This window comes from Moschus berezovskii, chromosome 17 (genome assembly GCF_049115385.1).
Source record: "Moschus berezovskii isolate FMDL1 chromosome 17, NW_MosBer_1.0, whole genome shotgun sequence".
NCBI classification, from domain to species: Eukaryota; Metazoa; Chordata; class Mammalia; order Artiodactyla; family Moschidae; genus Moschus; species Moschus berezovskii.
The window spans coordinates 56,999,791-57,015,294 of record NC_142476.1 but is presented as its reverse complement, the minus strand read 5'-3'; the positions used below and the strand labels follow the sequence as shown (position 1 = coordinate 57,015,294).

At 40.7% G+C, this 15,504-nt stretch overlaps 1 protein-coding gene across 4 annotated transcripts in view; it reads right to left on the bottom strand.

Moving 5' to 3' along the window:
• KMO (kynurenine 3-monooxygenase) overlaps window positions 1-10,111 on the bottom strand; it is a 51,797-nt gene extending 41,686 nt beyond the window's left edge. For all 4 annotated transcript variants that reach the window (XR_008685107.2, XR_016039633.1, XM_055419704.2 and 1 more), the window contains exon 1: window positions 9,962-10,111. Coding sequence is in view for 2 of the 4 variants with exons in the window: in XM_055419704.2 (XP_055275679.1) it covers window positions 9,962-10,036 (75 nt within the window). In the remaining 2 variants the exon portion in view is untranslated. The remainder of the gene's footprint in view (window positions 1-9,961) is intronic.
• Window positions 10,112-15,504: the final 5,393 nt, after the last annotated feature.

Below are 15,504 nucleotides of genomic sequence, written 5' to 3'. Positions count from 1 at the left end.
CATCCCCATGGAAAAGAAACGCAAAAAAGCAAAATGGCTGTCTGAGGAGGCCTTACAAATAGCTGTGAAAAGAAGACAAGCGAAAAGCAAAGGAGAAAAGGAAAGATATAAGCAGCTGAATGCAGAGTTCCAAAGAATAGCAAGGAGAGATAAGAAAGCCTTCCTCAGCGATCAATGCAAAGAAATAGAGGAAAACAACAGAATAGGAAAAGCAAGAGATCTCTTCAAGAAAATTAGAGAGTCCAGGGGAACATTTCATGCAAAGATGGGCTCGATAAAGGACAGAAATGGTTGGACCTAACAGAAGCAGAAGATATTACGAAGAGGTGGCAAGAATACACAGAAGAACTATACAAAAAAGATCTTCACGACCAAGATAATCATGATGGCGTGATCACTGACCTAGAGCCAGACATCTTGGAATGTGAAGTCAAGTGGGCCTTAGAAAGCATCACTATGAACAAAGCTAGTGGAGGTGATGGAATTCCAATTGAGCTATTTCAAATCCTGAAAAATGATGCTGTGAAAGTGCTGCACTCAATATGCCAGCAAATTTGGAAAACTCAGCAGTGGCCACAGGACTGGAAAAGGTCAGTCTTCATTCCAATCCCAAAGAAAGGCAATGCCAAAGAATACTCAAACTACTGCACAATTGCACTCACATCACACGCGAGTAAAGTCATGCTCAAAATTCTCCAAGCCAGGCTTCAGCAATGCGTGAACCGTGAACTTCCAGATGTTCAAGCAGGTTTTAGAAAAGGCAGAGGCACCAGAGATCAAATAGCCAACATCCGCTGGATCATGGAGAAAGCAAGAGAGTTCCAGAAAAACATCTATTTCTGCTTCATTGACTATGCCAAAGCCTTTGACTGTGTGGATCACAATAAACTGTGGAAAATTCTGAAGGAGATGGGAATCCCAGACCACCTGACCTGCCTCTTGAGAAACCTGTATGCAGGTCAGGAAGCAACAGTTAGAACTGGACATGGAACAATAGACAAATAGGAAAAGGAGTACTTCAAAGCTGTATATTGTCACCCTGCTTATTTAACTTCTATGCAGAGTACATCATGAGGAACGCTGGGCTGGAAGAAGCACAGCTGGAATCAAGATTGCCGGGAGAAATATCAATAACCTCAGATATGCAGATGACACCACCCTTATGGCAGAAAGTGAAGAGGAACTCAAAAGTCTCTTGATGAAAGTGAAAGAGGAGAGTGAAAAGTTTGGCTTGAAGCTCAACATTCAGAAAACAAAGATCATGGCATCTGGCCCCATCACTTCATGGGAAATAGATGGGGAAACAGTGGAAGCAGTGTCAGACTTTATTTTGGGGGGCTCCAAAATCACTGCAGATGCGGATTGCAGCCATGAAATTAAAAGACGCTTACTGCTTGGAAGGAAAGTTATGACCAACTTAGATAGTATGTTAAAAAGCAGAGACATTACTTTTCCAACAAAGGTCCATCTAGTCAAGGCTATGGTTTTTCCCGTGGTCATGTATGGATGTGAGAGTTGGACTGTGAAGAAAGCTGATCACCAAAGAATTGATGCTTTTGAACTGTGGTGTTGAAAAAGACTCTTGAGAGTCCCTTGGACTGCAAGGAGATCCAACCAGTTCATTCTAAAGGAGATCAATCCTGGGTGTTCATTGGAAGGACTGATGCTAAAACTGAAACTGCAATACTTTGGCCACCTCATGCGACGAGTTGACTCACTGGAAAAGACTCTGATGCTGGGAGGGACTGGGGGCGGGAGGAGACGGGGACAACAGAGAATGAGATGGCTGGATGGTGTCACCAACTTGATGGACATGAGTTTGAGTGAACTCCAGGAGTTGGTGATGGACAGGGAGGCCTGGCGTGCTGTGATTCATGGGGTCACAGAGAGTCGGACACGACTGAACGACTGAACTGAACTGAACTGAACTGAATGAGAAAGGAGTAGCAGAGAGTCTGAGATAAGTTGAGGAGAGGGTGTTGATGACTTCGGAGTTTGGCAGGAGTTAGTTGTTTCTTCTTTGGTTTTGTTTTTAGAATAACTGCAAAGTACATAGAAGAGGTTGAGAGTGAGCGAGATTTTAGAAGGTTTACAGGTTTTGTACATACTCCAGATCTGGTGTATTTGAGAGGCTATATTAAAGATTCAAATGCTTTTAACTCCCCTCAGATTAAAGGACAATCTTCCCTCTAAAGGCAAGGCATTGCTGAAGCTGACTTTCAGAGAGAGAGGGAGGATGTTGCTTTCTTCAATTCCTCCATATTTTTAAGACTATCAGCATATGTTTTTTTCAAATTGTCTTCAAGAAAAAAGTGCCAACTGAGATTATCATCACCAGTGGAAGAGTGTTCTTTTCTTTTTTAGTTGACAGACGGATGAATAGCTGAATGAAGAGATGTGTATGGACAGATGAACAAACAGAGTATTTTGGAACCAATAAAAAGGAAAGCAGAACACTCTCTTGGTAGGCAGTTAACAAAACTGATCTGTCTAAAGTTATTGGTTCCATTTCAGATACTGTTCATTAGGCAGCAAATGAACTAAACTCTGAGCAAGGACTTCTGTTTTATGTAGGTGAGAACAGGGTTTACGAGGTATCTTATCTATCAGGGTAGCAAAAGATACTCAAAATGTTAGTCAGGCCTGTTAGAAAAATACAGATACGTGAGTGAGATAGCTGAAAGAAAACTTATTTGGTGAGAGGAATTGGAACATAAGCAAAACTACAAAAGAAATTGAGGGAAGCTAGTAGGGTGAGATGAAAACTTGTCTCTAATTATTGAGCAAATTCAAGATGACATCCGTGGTCACAAAGAAATTGACTTCACTTCTGTTTGTACAAGGTGCTATAAATCAGGGCAGTAATACAGGTTTATCATACATAGGTTTTTGTGCCTGAGGAGTGGAAAACAAGAGTGAAGTGAATGGAGTTTTATTTATTTTAATATTAATGAAATAAAATATTAAGTTATTAAGCTATTTGCATGGTTTGTCTCATCAATATTTGCAAATCCTTGGTGGCTCAGAAGTAAAGTGTCTGTCTAAAATGCGGGAGACCTGGGTTCGATCTCTGGGTCGGGAAGATTCCCTGGAGAAGGAAATGGCAACCCACTCCAGTACTCTTGCCTAGAAAATCCCATGGACAGAGGAGCCTGGAGTTCATGGGGTAGCAAAGAGTCAGACGTGACTGAGCGACTTCACTTTCGCTTCTTTCATCGGTTTAGTTCCGTTCAGTCGCTCAGTCATGTCTGATTCTTTTCAGCCCCATGGACTGCAGCACGCCAGGCCTCCCTGTCCATCACCAACTCCCGGAGTTTACACAAACTGATGTCCATTGAGTCAGTGATGCCATCCAACCACCTCATCTCCAACCATCATCCCCTTCTCTGGCCTTCAATCTTTCCCAGCATCAACTATATAGAGAACTATATATAGACCTTAACCAAAAATTATGAAACATTTGATGGTTTATACATGCCTAGAATATTTATTTTGGAGAAAGTGAAAATTCTAGGTGACATTTGATTTCTATGTTTATAAAGACTAGATTGAGAACAAAGCTAGTGACCTGTGAGGAAGGAAGGATGAAAGAAGTAGGAAAACTGTAGAGTTAAAAGACTTAGGGACCTAGTCTTAGCCCATGATGAAGAAACCAAGACCCAGAAGGGTAAGAGTTCCTGCACTTCCAGCAGATTGCAGCCTTTCCTGTGCATTCTCCTCACTGTCTTTTGCTGCTTCTATCCAACTGAACTGAGTGAAGAGTGAGCCGTGAGGTAGAAAGACCTTAGGGAGACAGGGCAGAAAACAGTGTCTAGGGCCAATTTAGCATCAGGTCCATTTTGAGCCTATAAATTTGTGACAGAATTTGACATCTATAGACGTGAGATATAACTTCTCATAGCATCAAGGTCAAGCAGTTTCAAAGGCAGTTTCATTAGTTGTTGTTGTTTAGTCACTAAGTCATGTCCAACTCTTTTGCAACCTCATGGACTATAGCTCTCTAGGCTCCTCTGTCCACGAAATTTTCCTAGCACGAATACTGAAGTGAGTTGCCATTCCCTTCTCCCCGGGATCTTCCCAACCAAGGGATTGAACCTGCTGCTTCTGTGTCTCCTGCATTGACAAGCAGATTCTTTACCACTGAGCCACCCGGGAAGCCCCAATTTCACTGGGAGAGGCCACTAACAACTTTACTGCTAGGGGACAGGGCAAAATTAACAACAGTAAGTCATGGAAAACACATCTCCTTAACCTGATATTTTGAACAACTTTACCCTGTAAATAAGCTCTTAATGGAGAATTTTGCTGGGTCAAAAGGAGGGGAAAAGGAGTTGCTTGTCAGCTAGGGAGACAGAAGAAATGCTTCAATATTGCCCTAAAATACATCTTCACAGTGTGTGCTGGAACAATGGACACACACTACAACAGCAGGCAACAGCTAAGGCTGCCTATTCTCAATAATCCTTACAGTTGAAACTCTAAACTTCAGCCAAAAAATGAGAGATAAGTAGCTGTAACTGTCACTGAAAACTCTGATCATTTCCATTATATTTGTAAACATTGAAAACAGTCACCTCAGCAGCAGTATTTCCAGATACCAAGAACCTGAATACCTACACATCTTCAGGACACATGTGCAATGGCCTTTCTTTTGATTTCTCTGGATTGTCATTTGGTGAAGAAAACAAGTCTCACTCTAACATAAACTCATGTGGCATTTTTTTTATCCCTGGGTTGACTTAGGTTAGAATTGGAAAACTGTAAAACTCCTTCCAAATGGCAACCCACTCCAGTATTTCTGCCTGGAGAATCTGAAGGACGGAGGAGCCTAGTGCGCTACAGAGTCCATGGGGTTGCAAAGAGTAAGACACGACTGAGTGACTAAACAACAACAGAACTCTTTTCAGCCTGAAAAGTAGAGATTGTTTTTTAAATCTTCTTTTTTTTTTTTAATGTTAGTCCTTCAAAGTATTGCATTCATTGTGATCCCATTCTGAAAAACATTGTCTTTGTTTTACTTGCCCATAACTTCTAAGAGCATGATCCTCCACTTTGTTCTGAAAGCAAACTCATGCACACAAGATATTTTAGTGTGTTTGACAGTACAAGGCACTGGGATAACCGTCATAAAAGAAAAGGGTGCAGGACCCAAAGATAAGAAAATATTTAGACTCATGAGTTATAAAAACTTCTATGGGGAATAAACTACGCATATCTACAAATTTGGGTGGCTCAGTGGTAAAGAATACACCTGCTAGTGTAGGAGATGCAAGAAAAATGGGTTCGATCCCTAGGTTGGGAAGATCCCCCATAGAAGAAAATGGCACCCCACTCCAGTATTCTTCCCTGGGAAACCCCGTGGATGGAGGAACCTGACTGGCTGCAGTCCACTGGGTCACAAAACAGTCAGACATGACTCAGCGACTAAACAATTATCTCCTTACAATTATTATGTCTATAACTTTAACAGAATGCAGTCTGTGATAAAGGCAAAGTCCTGTGTGCATTCGCAGGAGAAGTTACACACCCAGCTTCCAGGAGGTAATCCCTATGGCAGGGGAAGGGATTGGGAGCAGTGTTTCACACAAGAAGGAAAATAACCAAGTGAGTATAGTGATTTTTGTAAATACTCAGATTAACATTCTTAAAAAACTGTTTTAATGTCTTTTTCCACCCTTTAATAGATAAACTTTAAACAGTTTATGACGATGGTTTACAATTTCTTTCACCTTTAGTTTCTCAAAGACTCCTTCATTGATCTGTTGGTTACTTCTGACCTCTTTGACTTAACATGTCTTCAAAGAACAGAAATCAACTGGTTAATCACAGAATCAGATACTCACTACATTAGAGCAAAAACAAATTCTTGAGTAATCTTTCACTAGGCAAGGTATCTTTGGGGAAAAAAATCAGTTCATTGTATTATTTGGACTTCTGAGTAAAAGTTCTCAGCTCTGTTGCAGTTTTCCCCCTTGGGCCCAGAAAGAGCCTTTAGTGTATCAGCCTTTAATAATCAGAGATCCTAGTCTAAGGGACTAGGATCAGTCCATGGGGAGGAAGATAAGGGGAACGGTGAAACACACACACACACACAAAAGAAAGTAGATGGGCAAGAAAATAATTTTGTCCTTTATGTATTGAATTTAACCTTCTTGAATCACTGTGTAATCAGTAATTTTTAAAAATTTCCTCAACATTCAATCTTTCATCCATTATGAAATTTCCTTTACCTTCATATCATTAAGAAGAGTTTTTCATTCCTTTCATTCATTTATCTGTCAAATACTAAATAATGACATTAAGCAATATTAGCTGTGGTTCCAGCCACGAGAGGCTATATCCTTCTAGGAATAGATGCTTAATAAATAGCTTACCTACTTACCCAAAACTAATAAAGTATATGATTTCAGATGCTGATACATAATATAAAAAACAAAAACACGGAAAGGATGAGGCCAGGCAGGTAGACAGACTCAGTTCCTGTAGGGCTTTTGGTAAGGAGTTTAGATTTTACTTTATTTGTAATGGAAGGTTTTAAGCAATGAATGGTAATTATCACACTAATGATTTAAAAGGTTGATTCTGGCTGCTGTGCGATTGCCTATGGATAAGAGTAGAAGCTAGGAGATGATTTAAGAGGAGGCTGCAGGAGTATGAATAAAGAATGATGATGGCCCTAACTAAGATGGTAGCAATGATCAGAATTGAAATATATTTTCGTTATTGGTAGAATGAGAGAGGAACAGGTGTTTTCATAAAATGAAAAAAAAGACTCAGACATGATTCCTAAGTATGGACCTGAGCAATAAGGTGAATAGAATTCCTTTGCAGAGGAATTTTAGTTGCTTCTTAATATATGTGTATTAGTTCATGTCTTCCATTTTCTAGCACATGTACGTGTGCCCAGATAATGAAGTGGCTGGATGATGAAGAGTTCAAGAGTTATTCAGGGAGAAACCTGTGGATGATACTCGCATTTTTATGCCTTCCAAAATCATACATCCAATCACATATTTGTTATCTCCCCTAGCTCAGTTGACAAAGAATCCGCCTGCAATGCAGGAGACCCCGGTTTGATTCCTGGGTCGGGAAGATCTCCTGGAGCAGGAACAGGCTACCCACTCCAGTATTCCTGGGCTTCTCTTATGGCTCAGCTGGTAAAAAATCCACCTGCAATGCAGGTGATCTGGTTTCAGTCCCTGGATTGGGAAGATCTCCTGGAGAAGGGAAAGGCTGCCCACTTCAGTATTCTGGCCTGGAGAATTCTTCAGTATTCTGGCCTGGGTCACAAAGAGTTGGACATGACTGAGTGACTTTCACTGTCACTTGGATATCTAAGAGCCATCGTGAGAGATGTCACTGCTGCCACCCTAATCCAAGTCTTGGACAAACACAAAAGCCTCTTAACTAGTCTACCTGGTCTTAAAAATTTCCCAGTTCTTCTCTATATAACAGCCTAAGGAATCTTAAAATCATGGCTTGCTTTCCTACTTAAAATCTTCCAATGGCTTTCCATTGCATCTAGTATAGGATCTGTCTGCTTTGCACTCTAAGATCCTAGGATCTCTGGCTATTTCATTCTCCCCAGCCTCAGTGGCTACTCCTTTCCAGTCTCATTCTTTGTGCCTTTCTGTCTGCTCCAAGAAAATTGACCAGCTCTTTAACTCCTCATTGTTTCTCTACAGTCCTTCATTTACCCCAAATACACTTTCTGTAGCCCTTCACGTGATAGCTTCCTTCTCATTTTTCAGGTCATATATCTCCTCAGAAAAGCTGTCCCTCACCACACTCTATAAATGTATACCCTCAAGACCCTGCAGCATTACCCTGCTTGAATTTCTTTTTGTAGTGCTTAGGCCTCACTGAACTTACTTTTATTCTCCACTGTCTTTCTCCTCCCTAAATGCGCATCACTATATTCCTAGTACCTAAAACAATGTTGGCACATAGCTGGCACCCAATAGGATTTTATTGACTCCATGAATTCACATTTTATGCAAAATTTTGATAGGAACGATTGGATTGAAGCCAGGTATGAAGTATGAAGAAATGAGGACGTTTGTCACGCGCATTGGCCAACACAGCATGCGATGCAAAAGGAGGAATCAGAACAGGCCCCATCTTGAAAGCAGGACTCTGTCTTGGGCTGGACTGTGTACTCTGAGCTGTAGCCCAGTATCTATGGAAACGACAAACCAACTGGAAAACCAGACCCCGGCTCTTCCTTCGTTAAAAGAATAACCTAATTATCTGTGTAACCAAACAGAATCATACATTCTATTATGCTTACTGAGGTATGACCACAGGCCTATTGATAATTGTCCACTGTTAACTACCTAGGCTTAAGGCATACGAATCACGGGTTAACTTTGATTGTCAGGGAATTTGGGGAGATGGGTTTGAGCACGTACACTTAGGGTATATAAGGTTTTCACAGAAACTGGTCAGGATCCTTGGCTAAGAGGAGACCCTGCCTTGGGCCCACTGGTGTAATAAACTGCACTCCACTATCTGCATTGTCCTTCTGAGTGAGTTTGTTTCCCGGACCGTGTGGCTACAATAGCCAACCAGAAATATTAGAACTGTCATCACACTTTAGGGAAAACACAAAAAAACACACCCAAGTCAGAATTAGCACAAACTGTATAACTCTATGTGTGGTACAAAATGTACTCATCTACATACAACTTAGAACAGTGTCTGGAACATTATTAGGCACTCAGTAAATTTTCACGGAGTAAATGAAATAAATGAAACTCGGTGATCTAAAAGCAGGCATGTGATTAAACCAAAGGCAACTGAGTGACTGAACTGAACTGAACTGAAAGCCAAAACGATTAAACTTTAACTAATGGGGATATTTTGCTTCCAAAATAGTTGTTCTGCTAAGGGAGGGGAAAATACAGTTTCACTGAGGCAGCCCCATGTTAAGAAGAACTAGCTTTCTTACAATAACACTGGAAGCAGAGAATAGACACCCCCTCCCCCCATCTTGCTAGATGTGGGGCCGACTCAGCCCATTCATCTCACCTGCTCTGTGCCTTACTCCACCAACTTAGGACCAGCTCCACTGGACCAGCCAAATAGGATCACTGAATAAGTATTACTCCCACTTACTCAAATAACTAGTGAACATTCAATGTGATAATTCTGCATTAACTTCATGTTTCTTGACACTTTTATTCTTACTAGCCATTATAAACTGAGTTGTTAACCAAAGCAGGGCAAATGTTTTGATTAAAATGACTATTTACTTTAATATTTGTTTTAAAACATAGTCTATTCAGGGATTAATCAAATTCAATTTGCTTTATTTTCTATTTTGAAAAATGCTGTACAGAAAAAAAACAAGGGAAAATGGACACCTTTGTATTTAATGGAAATAAGATAGCTCTTTTAGGAAACAGCAAACTAAACTAATACCACATTTTTAAAAGGTGCATTTAAATATCAGAAAAGTTTCAAAAGAAAGTGAGCAATCCTTACAAGTTATGAATAATATTAAGATAAGTGAAATAGGTAAGGAAGATTAGAGGTATAATATCTTTATATGACAACAAAGGTGGTCAAAAAATACAAACTAACAGTCATAATATAAATAAGCACCACAGATGTAACATGTAATTAACGCCACTGTATGTTGCATATGAAAGTTGTTAAGAGAGTACATCCTTAGAGTTCCCATTACAAGGAAAAAATGTTTTCTGTTTCTGTTATTTTATATCTCTCTGAAATGAGAAATACTCACTAAACTTCTTGTGGGAATCATCTTATAATGTATGTAAGTGAAATCATTATGCTGTACACTTGAAACTTACGGAGTGCTCTATGTCAAGAATACCGCAGTAAAAATGACAGAAAAAATATTAATAAAAGCAATTAATCTCTGATAAAGAAGCAAAAAAGAGTAATAATAATATAATACCACTACCAGGAATAATATATCCAAATAGAGTCTTACCAAGCCACCACCAATGACAGCTATATTTTTCCTTTGAATATCAGAAGAATCCATCAATGCTGAAGTGTTTTTCATAGCTGTTGCAGCTCTTGTCACAGAGAAAACTGTCTCCTACACTGACTTCCCTCCCTCTTTGCCTTAAGCCCTGCATTTATGAGCCAGCAGCAGCATTTGAATAGGGCTGTTTTTCCTTGAACTTAGAAGGTAGCCTTTAACCTATTAGTTGCTGGAAGGACAATCAGCTCAGCTTTAGGAAAAAGTGAATTCGTTGCAATAACCAAATTTTGAAAAATCCAACCAAATGAAGACTGAACACTCTCCTATATGTAAGACAGAATTTTTAAAGCACAAGTTTTGTGATTTTTCTTCTTCCTTTTCTAAACCATGTATTACTTAGTTTCATTTTCACCATGACTAACCATGAATGCAACTTCCCTGATCTGGTGTCACAGGGCATCTTCAGTTCAGTTCAGTTCAGTTCAGTCGCTCAGTCGTGTCCGACTCTTTGCGACCCCATGAATCACAGCATGCCAGGCCTCCCTGTCCATCACCAACTCCCGGAGTTCACTCAAACTCAAGTCCATCGAGTCGGTGATGCCATCCAGCCATCTCATTCTCTGTCGTCCCCATCTCCTCCCGCCCCCAATCCCTCCCAGCATCAGAGTCTTTTCCAGTGAGTCAACTCGTCGCATGAGGTGGCCAAAGTATTGCAGTTTCAGTTTTAGCATCAGTCCTTCCAATGAACACCCAGGATTGATCTCCTCTAGAATGTACTGGTTGCATCTCCTTGCAGTCCAAGGGACTCTCAAGAGTCTTCTCCAACACCACAGTTCAAAAGCATCAATTCTTTGGCGATCAGCTTTCTTCACTTCCAACTCTCACATCCATACATGACCACGGGAAAAACCATAGCCTTGACTAGATGGACCTTGGTTGGCAAAGTAATGTCTCTGCTCTTTAATATGCTATCTAGGTTGGTCATAACTTTCCTTCCAAGCAGTAAGCGTCTTTTAATTTCATGGCTGCAATTAGCATCTGCAGTGATTTTGGAGCCCAAAAAATTAAAGTCTGACACTGCTTCCATTGTTTCCTCGTCTATTTCCCATGAAGTGATGGGACCAGATGCCATGATCTTTGTTTTCTGAATGTTGAGCTTCAAGCCAACTTTTTCACTCTCCTCTTTCACTTTCATCAAGAGGCTTTTGAGTTCCTCTTCATTTTCTGCCATAAGGGTGGTGTCATCTGCATATCTGAGGTTATTGATATTTCTCCTGGCAATCTTGATTCCAGCTTGTGCTTCTTCCAGCCCAGCGTTCCTCATGATGTACTCTGCATAGACGTTAAATAAGCAGGGTGAAAATATACAACCTTGACGTACTCCTTTTCCTATTTGGAACCAGTCTGTTGTTCCATGTCCAGTTCTAACTGTTGCCTCTTGACCTGCATACAGGTTTCTCAAGAGGCAGGTCAGGTGGTCTGGTATTCCCATCTCTTTCAGAATGTTCCACAGTTTATTGTGATCCACACAGTCAAAGGCTTTGGCATAGTCAATGAAGCAGAAATAGATGTTTTTCTGGAACTCTCTAGCTTTCTCCATGATCCAGCGGATGTTGGCTATTTGATCTCTGGTGCCTCTGCCTTTTCTAAAACCTGCTTGAACATCTGGAAGTTCACGGTTCACGTATTGCTGAAGCCTGGCTTGGAGAATTTTGAGCATGACTTTACTAGCATGTGAGATGAGTGCAATTGTGCGGTAGTTTGAGCATTCTTTGGCATTGCCTTTCTTTGGAATTGGAATGAAGACTGACCTTTTCCAGTCCTGTGGCCGCTGCTGAGTTTTCCAAATTTGCTGGCATATTGAGTGCAACACTTTCACGGCAGTGAAAGGATTTGAAATAGCTCAATTGGAATTCCATCACCTCCACTAGCTTTGTTCATAGTGATGCTCTCTAAGGCCCGCTTGACTTCACATTCCAATATGTCTGGCTCCAGGTGAGTGATCACGCCATCGTGATTATCTTGGTCATGAAGATGTTTTTTGTACAGTTCTTCTGTGTATTCTTGCCACCTCTTCTTAATATCTTCTGCTTCTGTTAGGTCCATACCATTTCTGTTTTTTTTCGAGCCCATCTTTGCACGAAATGTTCCCTTGATATCTCTAATTTTCTTGAAGAGATCTCTTGTTTTTCCTATTGTTGTTTTCCTCTACTTCTTTGTATTGATCGCTGAGGAAGGCTTTCTTGTCTCTCCTTGCTATTCTTTGGAACTCTGCATTCAGATGCTTATATCTTTCCTTTTCTCCTTTGCTTTTCGCTTCTCTTCTTTTCACAGCTATTTGTAAGGCCTCCTCAGACAGCCATTTCGCTCTTTTGCATTTCTTTTCCATGGGGATGGTCTTGGTCCCTGTCTTCTGTACAATGTTACGAACCTCCATCCATAGTTCATCAGGCACTCTATCAATCAGATCTAGTCCCTTAAATCTATTTCTCACTTCCACTGTATAATCATAAGGGATTTGATTTAGGTCATATCTGAGTGGTCTAGTGGTTTTCCCTACTTTCTTCAATTTCAGTCTGAATTTGGCAATAAGGAGTTCATGATCTGAGCCACAGTCAGCTCCTGGTCTTGTTTTTGCTATCTATATAGAGCTTCTCCATCTTTGGCTGCAAAGAATATAGTCAATCTGATTTCGGTGTTGACCATCTGGTGATGTCCATGTGTAGAGTCTTCTCTTGTGTTGTTGGAAGAGGGTGTTTGCTATGACCAGTGCGTTCTCTTGGCAAAACTCTATTAGCCTTTGCCCTGCTTCATTCCGTACTCCAAGGCCAAATTTGCCTGTTACTCCAGGTGTTTCTTGACTTCCTACTTTTGCATTCCAGTCCCCTATAATGAAAAGGATATCTTTTTTTTGGTGTTAGTTCTAAAAGGTCTTGTAGGTCTTCATAGAACTGTTCAACTTCGTCTTTTTCAGCATTACTGGTTGGGGCATAGACTTGGATTACTGTAATATTGAATGGTTTGCCTTGAAAACGAATAGAAATCATTCTGTCATTTTTAAGATTGCATCCAAGTACTGCATTTCGGACTCTTTTGTTGACCATGATGGCTACTCCATTTCTTCTAAGGGATTTCTGCCCACAGTAGTAGATATAATGGTCATCTGAGTTAAATTCACCCATTCCAGTCCATTTTAGTTCACTGATTCCTAGAATGTCTACATTCACTCTTGCCATCTTCTGTTTGACCACTTCCAATTTGCCTTGATTCATGGACCTAACATTCCAGGTTCCTATGCATTATTGCTCTTTACAGCATCAGACCTTGCTTCTATCACCAGTCACATCCACAACTGGGTATTTGTTTAGCTTTGGCTCCATCCCTTCATTCTTTCTGGAGTTATTTCTCCACTGATCTCCAGTAGCATAATGGGCACCTACCGACCTGGGGAATTCCTCATTCAGTATCCTATCATTTTGTCTTTTGATACTGTTCATGGGGTTCTCAAGGCAAGTATACTGAAGTGGTTTGCCATTCCCTTCTCCAGTGGACCACATGCTGTCAGCCCTCTCCACCATGACCCGACCATCTTGGGTGGCCCCACACGGCATGGCTTAGTTTCATTGAGTTAGACAGGGCTGTGGTCCATGTGATCAGATCAACTAGTTTTCTGTGATTATGATTCAGTGTGTCTGCCCTCTGGTGCCCCCTCGCAATACCTACCATCTTATTTGGGTTTCTCTCACCGTGGTTGTGGGATATCTCTTCACAGCTGCTCCAGCACAGCGCAGCCACTGTACCTTACCTTGGACGTGGGGTAGCTCCTCTTGGCCGTCTGCGCCACCGAAGCCGGTGTCTCTCGCATAGCTCAGAGAATCTTACCCTTCTCTTAATAAGATGGAGTGGTTTCCCAATTGTTCTGTGGATCATTCTTGTTATTAAGACTGGTCAGGAATTTCACCTAAATGGTCCTTATGGATTGTCTTTAACAGACTCTACCAGGGAAAACATTTTTCATACTCTCAATATTCTCCTGAACAAGATTTTGAATTATAAAACTGACGATACTTCATTTTTTGTATCAAATGCTAGAAACGTTAGAATCTAATTTGTGTATTAATCCTAGGGGAAATGGTTAATATTATGCTTTTTGTAAATTCATTCATGGCTTCATACCATCTCTTCAATTCTTTGTCTTCTTTTGCTCCATTTTAAATGTATATTTTAAATTTCTGTGCGTATTTTTGAATTGGAGGGTTTTTAAAAAAACAGAGCACGACAGGTAAAATAAAGTAAGAATGTAAATGAAGATGCTTCTTAACTTCCTGGTAAGAGCAGGGAGGCTTCAGACTGGTTTTTCTCAGATAAGGAACTAGAATTCAACATCATTAGATAGTGACCTCTTGTGGATAAGTATAATCAGTGCTGTTGTTAGGAAATTTTTTTCTTTTTTTAGGAATTTTTATCCATTTATTTAGAATAGTTAATGAGCTTCCCATGTGGCAGTGGTAAAGAATCCGCCTGCAATGCAGGTGACATAGAAGACAGGGGTTTGATCTCTGGGTTGGGAAGATCCCCTAGAGTAGGAAATGGCAACCCACTCCAGTATTCTTGCCTGGAAAATTCCATGAACAGAGGACCCAGGCAGGATACAGTCCATGGGGTCACAAAGAGTGAGACATGACTGAGTACACACACACACACACACAGTATAGCTAATACATTTACATGGTATGAAATATAAAAAGTATAACAGGGTATACAATGAATAGTCATTTTTCTTCTAATCTTGTCCCTTGGCCACCTATTTCTCCCGAGATAGCCACTGTTTCTTTATTCCCTCTTCTTTTATGAACACCTCTCTCCTGCTTTCTCTCTCTGCCTCTCTCTCCCTCCCTCATACGCTCCTTTCTTTTTTTTCATAAATAGTAGACAATTTTATATACTTTTCCACACTCCAGGTTTTCATTTACAACATAAACTCAAGAATTATTTAATGTCAGTATACAGAGAGCTGTTTCATTTATTTTTTTAACATTGTGGACTATAACACCAAAAACTAAAGCACATAAAACCCAAGTATACAGTCCAATAACTTATTGTAAAGCAAGTACTCATGTATTTACCACTCAGACTATGGAAAAAAAAATTGCCAGGGCCCCAAAAGTCTACATGTGTCCACTGCCAAAAGTCTCTTCACAGAGGTAATCGCCATTCATACAAGCAACCTTATAATCCTTTAGATTTGGACTTCCCTGGTGTTCAGAGGTTAAGAATTGCCTGCCATGCAGGGGACACGGGTTCAATCCCTGGTCAGGGAAGATTCCACATGTCTCAGGGCAACTAAGCCCTTGTACCACAACTACTGAGTCTGCACTCTAGAGCCCATTAGCCTCAACTACTGGGGCCACACAGTGCAGCTACTGAAGCCTGCGTGTCCTAGAGCCTGTGCTCTGCAGCAGGGGAAGCCACTGCAATGAGAAGCGTGTACACTGCAACTAGAGGGTAGCCCCTGCTCACTGCAACTAGAGAAAAGTCCGTGCACA